General features: G+C 41.4%; 1 protein-coding gene across 1 annotated transcript; it reads right to left on the bottom strand.

Annotated features, from left to right (window-relative positions):
* Positions 1-4,120: 4,120 nt before the first annotated feature.
* On the bottom strand, positions 4,121-7,777 carry LOC147437798 (uncharacterized). The gene is made up of 2 exons (XM_086486616.1): positions 7,481-7,777; positions 4,121-4,843 (listed from the first exon to the last, which is right to left on the bottom strand). Exons 1-2 carry the CDS (start codon positions 7,775-7,777, stop codon positions 4,121-4,123), a joined length of 1,020 nt encoding a protein of 339 aa, XP_086342742.1.
* Between the last annotated feature and the right edge of the window lie 1,270 nt (positions 7,778-9,047).

Raw genomic sequence — 9,047 nt, 5'->3', positions numbered from 1 at the left:
CTTTTATTGTCACCAAGTTTGTCTTCAAGAAATCAATTCTTTGATCAATCCTACATAGATCATAGACTCAAAAAACATAGTCATGAAAATTATTAGCATCGTTAGTGAAATCATTACGTTCACAATGCCATAAGAGATGGTTCGTGGCGCCACTCTTTTGACGACAGATATACACACGATAACATATAATTATGATCGTAAAAGTACAAGATGCGTGATTACGTGATGCAAATGACATGTGTATATACTACATAAAACGACATTTATCAGTGTAGTGATATCAATGATTATCGTCAAAGTATTAAAAAAATATCATCATTCTATCAATAAAAATGAATAAATCATCATGGTATCAACGAAAAGCATCATAGAATAATCATTGTATCAACGAAACAACGTCATGGTAAAACAGAGAATAACCATGGTATCAACGAAACAACATCATGATATCATTCATTGTACCAACGAAACAACATCATGGTATCACTAAGAAAAACCATGGTATCGAAAAACAACATCATGATATCACCAGGAATAATCATTGTATCAACGAAACAACATCATGGCATCACCGAGAATAACCATGGTATCAACGAAACAACATCATGGTATCAACGAAAATCACCATGGAATCAACAAAATATCATCATGACATCACCAAGAATAACCATGGTATCAACGAAATATCATCATAGCATCACCGAGAATAACCATGGTATCAATGAAATATCATCATGGTACCATCAAAATCACTATGGTATCAACGAGAAATTATCAATAAAACGACGTAAAATATATCTCTAGAAGAATAATTATACGAGAATCAATGAACGAGTATATCATATAACAAAAGATCATGTACCAATAGTAGCTCGATAGAATTTGGACGATCATCAACGGCTCAAATGAATCGGAACGATATGTAACTAGCTTCTGCAACAAAGTTACGTCAGTAACAAATATATGATTGATGAAGAAAAAATATAATTGAGAAGTTTTCAATTATGAGAAAAATAGAAAACAAAAAAGTAAAATTTTGCTTTTCAAACATATTCGCAGTCTGAGACAATAACCCAAAATCCGTACAGAATTTAGAGAAACTTTCTTCTGCATAGTTGTAGACCACATCGATTCCGATGGCTCCAGCGAATAGTTTTTGCAAAATCGTTCTCAATTAGGAGAAAAATCAAAAAACAAAAAAATGAAAGTTGCTTTTCAAGCATGTACGCAGTCCGCCAACGATAACTCAAAATCAGTGCAGAATTTGAAAAAAAAAAATCTTTTGCAAAGTTATAGACCATCGATTTGAGTGCCTTCACGGGCTGTATTTGGAAAATCATTCTCAATTAGGAGAAAAATAAAAAACAAAAAGCGAAAGTTGCTTTTCAGGCATGCGCGTAGTCCGCCAACGATAACTCAAAATCGGTGCCAAATTTGAAAAAAAATTCTTCTACAAAGTTGTAGACCACATCAATTTTGATGCCTATAGTGGCTAGTTTCTGCAAAATTGTTTTCAATAAAGAGAAAAATCAAAAACAAAAAGCGAAGTTGCTTTTCAAGCATGTACGCAGTCTGCAAACAATAAGTCAAAATTGGTGCAGAATTTGAAAAAACTTTCTTCTGCAAAGTTGTAGACCACATCGATTTCAGTTCCTACCTCAAGTAGTTTCTACAAAATCGTTTTCAATTAAGAGAAAAATCAAAAACATAAAACGAAAGTTGCTTTTCAAATATGTACGCAGTCCACAAACGATAACTCAAAATCGGTGCAGATTTTGAAAAAACTTTCATCTGCAAAGTTTTAGGCCATGTCAATTCCGGTGTCTTGCTCGGGTAGTTTTTGCAAAATCGTTTTCAATTAGCAAAAAAATCAAAAACAAAAAACGAAAGTTGCTTTCCAAGTATGTACGCAGTCCGCGAACAATAACTCAAAATTGGTGTAGAATTTTAAAAAACTTTCTTCTGCAAAGTTGTAGACCACATTGATTTTGGTGTCTTGGACGGGTAGTTTTTGCAAAATCATTTTCAATCAAGAGAAACATTGAAAACAAAAACGTACTACTCTGATACCATGTTAAGAGAGAAGGAGAGAGCACAGAACTAGCACCCCAAAGTGTGTATATACACACATGAGATGATGTATATATAGAGGGGACCTGGGTGCCATATATAGAGAAGCCATATATTGAGTAGCTTCACATACAAGCTCAACATCTCTCTCTCTCTCTCTCTCTCTCTCTCTCTCTCTCTCTCTAGATAGTTTGTTGTACGATGGTCAACTCGGTGTCTGGACCCCAATGGTTCGTAGCCAGGCTAGGAAAGGGGGGAGGTGTGCATGTGTCTCTCTCTATTTTTGGATGCACTAGGTCAACCTCTCCTGCTCTCTCTACTTCTCGGTGCGCTAGCTCCGAGTTGATAAGCCACTAACTATTGATTGCTTGCTTATTAAGGTAGCGAAGGAAGCCTGGCGATGTAGTGAATTGAGATGGAGATACACACAAGCATGTGAAAGTGGAAGGGGCAATGGCAAGGCGGCTGCAACAGAGACAGAGAGGGGGAAAGAAAAATAGAGAGGCAATATATGATCGCGAGGACGGAGAGACAATGCGAGATTGATACTCCTTTGGCTTGCGAGAGTGAAGCTGAGCCCAATGAGGCTTGTGTTGAGAGGTAGTTGTGTGCCTGATAGCAGCAGGGGTCACGACGAAGGCAACAACGGTGGGAACGAGGGAAAGGGGGACTTTTCCTTTTGTTTATAGGAGGGTGGAAAATCTTGGCACTTAATTAATTAATGAACTGAAGAATAGAGTGTAGTAGCAATACATGCTTTCACCCAATTGTCAAAAGACATTAGACATCATCGTCACCTTCCACTATCTCGTAGTAATATGGCTCCACTAAGTAAAAACCACATATCAAATAGTTTTCCGATGAAATTTGGAAGGCCTTGCTATTCTTGTCGTTGGGGATAGAACAATGCAACATATATAGAAATTATCTACTTGTCGCTAGAGTTTGTAAAAATGTTTTCTACCACATGAAGAGTATTGATCCAAGAAGCATGGTGGTACGCATATATTGACAATGTTTCACCTTCTTTGTCACATGAAACATCAATATTGAAACCGATATGATCAAGTCGTTCGAGATAAAAACATGTCCGAGATGCTATGTGTGCTGTTTAGATAGCTATGCCAACATTGCATAATGAAAAAATCTACAATGAAGGACATAATGCATTGAACGCAACCCACGTGCATGCCTTCAATTTCACATTTAGTCCTTGTTTACACCCTTCTCCTAGATTTCCTAGAAAACCTTGTTTACATTGTTTTGACTACCCAGTTAAAAATTAGACCTAAAATATTATAAACCATCTAGTTCGCTCTTCGAGATCCATATATTTTGCTTAAGTTGCTTGTGCATTAATGTCCTCTTCATGAAAGGTCACGCACCATGATGGTCTCTCTTACCATGACCCTACATCTCTAGGCATGTACATGGACACAAAGAAGTCTAAGGAATGCCTCTATTTGAATTCATGGGTAAAGCCATCTAATCAACCTAGTGTCTTCTCAAGAAACTAAACTCCTTATCTTCTAGCTCTGCATTTGTGCCTTATCTTCTAGCTCATGTGGGCAAGGGTAGCGACTTGAGAGGAACACCAATGCATGGACTTAATTTCATTCTGCTATGAAACTATAATTCTCATCAAAGTCTTGGAAACTTTTCCAAGTGGTCCTTGAATTGTTCAGCCTGCCACCCAACAAAATAATTGTGCTTGACAAAACTTGAGAGGTGTTTTTGAGAAGAGATACAATTCTATGACTCTACTAACACAAACAAATACAACACAACCTCAAAAGAGAATTCTTTGAAGAAGAGAAATGCTTACTATACAGATTAGCGATGGAAGAAGATGTATAGTTAATGCCCTTCTTAAAAAGGAAATGAACGAAAGAGTTTGCCATCATAACCTTGCCATGTTGCACTGATGATCACAGTCTATTAAGAGATCTGTTGGTTGCGAACAATGAGGGTTTTCTGCAAGCCAAGCAGCTTGAAGGCTTGCCTGTCTTTTCAGTTTTACACGGGAAAGATTACGGTAGGGACAGATGTTCTACGCATGGAAATGGTAAAGATGGTGATGGTGGTGGTGAGTACTGTGCAGGTGGTCGTGGTGGTGGTGATGGCGATGGTGGCGATGGTGATCGGGGTGATGGCGGCTTCCACGCTGGTGGCGGAGGTGGCAAGCGAGTCCATAGGATGTGGAAGCTCCGCCGGGCTTAACCAACCTCTCGGCCAGCGTTAGTTCAATCGACAGAAGAGGCTCCACATTCTTCTGCCCCGCACCGTGTAAACGACCCCTTAGGTTAACCGCCTTGGGGTCCGCTAGCTCATCCCAGCAAGCATTCAAATCTGCCAGCGATGTACTGAGCCACACACGCACGTCCATCACCTCCCCGCCTAGCGTAACCGGCGGCGTTTTCCCGTACAGGTGCGAAAGTCTCTTCGCGGACCTCAGCAACTCGTCCCGGGAGTCGTCCATCAGCTCCAGGCAGTCCTGCAGGATGTCGCTGACGTCGCTGTCCTTAATCTCGTGAGCGAGAAAATAGCTGCGGTTGACCTCGCTAAGAGCAGAGGAGATGACATAGGCGGTCAGGTCTTGAAGGAGAGCGGACCTCTGGGAACAGGGTAAGGAAGAGAGGGTGGAGAGGCAGAGGGTAGGGTTGGTGGTTGTGTTGCAGAGGGCGGTGAGAGACTGCGCGTGTATCTTAGGGGAGCCTACAAGCGCGGTATGCGCCAGAGACAGGGTAGCGAGCAGGGCGCAGGCAAGCAGCGCCTGCAGTACTAAGCGGGTCATAGGAGAGAAACTCAGAAAATGGCAGCACAGAGTTCAGAACTGCGTTTCATACGTTAAAAGAACCGTCGCTTGAGAGTCCCGACTCTAACTTAAATCTCGTTACCCTCGAATGGAGCTCTCCAAACTTTAGATGTTTATTCACTTTTTTTGGGATGCCTCAAACAAAAAACACATGCCGGAGATTGGTGCACAAATTGATAGGGGATTCCAAAGACCTCTAGTGGATAAAATCTTCTACTCGGGGTCGCGGCTGTTCGAAATATTGTCCTTCATACCCGGACAAACTAGCCTTTCTTATTAATTCCTTTGTTGTGCTTTGTGAGGAAATAGTCCACATCATCCTCTGTCACAGGTCCTGTTGCAATGAGGATAGTTAATAGTTGGATAGAGCCGAACTTTTACCTAGGGATGATGCTATCTCCTTGATGGCGTTCGGCAAGAAGGAGGGTAGATCCATCAACTCCACCCATACAGGGCATTTGCTTAATAGTTTCTCTTTGATGGAACGCACTAGTTGCCAACCTCTTAAATCCCATTGTACAAGGTTGAGGATCAACAAGCCTTCTTGACATCCACCACAATTACTCTCTGTGGGCAGGTAGTCCATGTGATGCAATAGACCCTGACTAAAAGATATTGTCCACTATGAACTTATCGAATCCATGATCAATAGCCTTTGCAATGTCATGAATGTGAGAAAGTCGTCCTGTAGAATGTAAAACCACAACTTGATTGCAGAAGGCGTTAACATTGTTCCACACTGTGTTAGAATTAAGGGTGACCTTATGATTTCCCACTGACAAAGATGCCCACATTCATTGAGTCCTTAAGGGTTTGGGTCATAAGAGGGGCATAGAAATCAACCTTGTCAGAGCCTAACTCTCGAGACTCATCTCTTCATCATCTTCCATGGAACTTTCATGAGAAGCATTCAAGTTGAATCCTAGAGATGATGTTGTAGTGTGGCAATGTGTCTTCGCTATAGAGAGAGGAAATGATAGTGGGGAGGAGGTGGGGAGCCTTCACCAATGCAGCTATAGTTAATCTGCACGGCTTTTTGAGGTTCATCCTCCTCCCCTCATGCCTGTACACCATACTCTCTCTCTCTCTCTCTCTCTCTCTCTCTCTCTCTCACACACACACACACACACACACACACACACACACACACACACAAAAGCACCTAAATTTCTTCCAACACGTCCCTCATATTCCTCTTTGGCAAGGCATGAGTCAAAAGGACCAGTGTATGGGTAAAGGGGTCGATAAAGAACCGGGTCCCTGTACAGGGACCCATCTACCCCCAACACTAAGTAATGTAAAGGTCCAGGTTTGGGACACGCAAGCACTAGTGCTTGGTTGGCTAGCGTGAGCGGGGTAAAATCCTAGCCGTCTGATTTGAGGTTTGAGCCTTGCTGGAACTCTGTCTCGTATTCCACCCTTGTGGGGCTACCTAATGGCACTACATTTTGATACACATAAAAACTTGTTCTACTTCCGTATGCATGAGTGTTTTGCCGATCGTGCTGGGGCTTTTGCTGGCCCTTGTGATTCCGTCGAGCAATGTTTTGGGCCCCTTCAAGCTTGAATCTATGCACTACGCCATCCGCAAATTATCAACCAAGTTAAGTGGCCTTAAGTTGGGGGTTTTACCCTACTACATCTTTTAGATCTCTATACCTACTTGTACCCCTTCGAGTTTGCACAGCCAAATCAATTGAAACTTCTAATTGGCCCAGGCTAGACTCACTCTAGACATAGTATAGAGTAGGCCTTGTCCAACCAAACGTGCAAAGCCCTGATATGTGACCCTTTGTCTTTGTGGGGTTCGCCTATAGAAAATCATCTATATCAATTGTGTTCGTTCACTATAAAAAAAATATTAAACTTGCTTGTTAGCATTCTGAAAAACTAGATTAACTTGTGGTCAATACTTCAATTAATAATAGCACCAAGTTGGTCCAAACCATAGCACGGAAATACCTTATACATAAATGGATTCAAAGAAAAAAAAACTATGTAGTATGTACTCTGCGTGGAGAAGACATCTCCAACCACAGGAATTTTGATTTGTTTGATTAGGCACTTCGACAACTTTAAAGGTTTCCCTGTAGAGTTCATGATTTTCACAAAGCCTTCCATAGATATGAAGTAATCTTTTTACACATCTATGAACAATGAAAGTTATTTGTTATTAACAATATTGAGGTCATCATCCATAGCCCAAATAAACACTCAATGTTAAGTCAACACTCACACTCTTATCTCTGAATGTGTCCCTCATATGGAGTTGATAGTCCATACCACTTGTTTGTCCAATTCAATGCATACAAGGCTCCAAAAATTATTTAATTCGTATGGAAACACCAGAGATGTGACCTGAAGCATTGGACAGTGGACAAACGTACCATCTCTCCAATGTGCCATGAGGTGTGTTTTTTATTCAGAGTGGCACAAACAACTGTGGATCTAAAACATGTATTTCAGTATGGGTTTGTTGAGGGAGTTGGCTCTTTATTAAGCTACGATCAATAACAAGGATTCAATTAGAGACCAAATACAAAAGTAAAGGATCTTAAAGGTAGAGAAGGGCACTTACTTTAGGCATAAATAAACAATAGAGTCTATAATTTGTGCATTGGGATCTTTCAAAATCCCAATATCAACAGAATCCAGAGCTAATTGGCGAGTACCATCAGCAAGGGGAATGGTTGCTAACAGTGCTTCTTTCATGGAATGTAAAATATTGTTGTCTCTTTCATTTAAGTCTATGGTAACTAGCCCATAATTTCTCCTCTGTGCCTCTTCATCAGCAGCAGCAGTCTGTATCCTCTTTAGGTAACATCTTTCTTCTTGCTCAGCTCTGGCTCTGGTGTTCACACCATGAGTAACCTTATGAATCTTAACCCCCATGCTCCCGTCGGTATGGTGGTATTAGCAATATATCCTTCATTTTAGGGTCAATAAAATCATTAGGGATGAGGAGCTTATTGTATCTCCAATGTACTCTCTTGAGCGTCTCACTGTCCTTGTCCATTACTGTGACCCGTGGAGCATGAGTAGCAACAATGGTGATATCATTAAAGTATTCTAGTAAAAAATCGTCTGCTGCTTCTTCAAGACAGAGCAGGGCAATAACCTTCCCTCTCATTGTATCAACACATGCTTCCTTGAAAATTTGCCTTACTGCTCTTTGTAAAGGAAGTTTAGGGACAAAAAGCTCAATACATTTCTGAGCTTTTCTGATCTCTCTGAATTAGCCCATGTTTCTCTGAATATTCTTCATCATTGGTTCCTTCAATATCTTCAATGGTTTACCTGGTCTTTTCTTCTTACTAGCGGACCTTCCACATGCTTTCTTTGCAAGCGTTGGTCCTTTCCCTTCCTTCCTTGCTGTTGCCTTTGTTCTTGCCAATACATTGTAAGAGAAAAATGTGGGGATCTCTCTCTCTCTCTCTCTCTCTCTCTCTCTCTCTCTCTCTCTCTCTCTCTCTCTCTCTCTCTCTCTCTCTCTCTTTGTGTGGATCACAGCACGCGGGCTCAAAATTGAGAAGGGAACATAGTTTATCGCGTGTCGTGCTCCAATTATTGTATTCCCTCCCCCCCCCCCCCCCCCCCCCCCCCCTCTCTCTCTCTCTCTCTCTCTCTCTCTCTCTCTCTCTCTCTCTCTCTCTCTCTCTCTGTGGATCACGGCGCGCGGGCCCAAAATTGAGAAGGATAATAGCTTATCACGTGCCGTGCTCCAATTCTTGTATTCCCTCTCTCTCTCTCTATGTCTCTCTCTCTCTCTCTCTCTCTCTCTGTATAGATCATGGCGCGCGGGCTTAAAATTGAGAAGGGAAAATAGCCTATCACGCACCGTGCTCCAATTCATGTATTGTGTGTGTGTGTGTGTGTGTGTGTGTGTCTTCCTCTTTCAAACACAACAAACACTCAAAAACACTATCTCTCTCTCTCTCTCTCTCTCTCTTCTACATCAACAAACACTCTAGAAATACCTCTCTTCGTGGATAGAAGTAGTTTGAAATGAGTATATGAGGCGGATTCCCCTAAGTGTTGCTTTCAATTGGTTGAAAACTCTTGAAGGAGTTCGTTTTCTCTTCACTCAGTGTCTTCGGCAATATCAACTGTGCGCCTTGGTTGCAGAGGTCATCTCGGATGATGCACATCTCTTTGGCTACGT

The sequence above is a fragment of the Adiantum capillus-veneris genome, chromosome 17, assembly GCF_014529385.1.
Source record: "Adiantum capillus-veneris isolate H3 chromosome 17, ASM1452938v2, whole genome shotgun sequence".
Lineage (NCBI taxonomy): Eukaryota > Viridiplantae > Streptophyta > Polypodiopsida > Polypodiales > Pteridaceae > Adiantum > Adiantum capillus-veneris.
The sequence above is the reverse complement of the archived record's forward strand: the minus strand, read 5'-3'. Positions and strand labels throughout refer to the sequence as shown.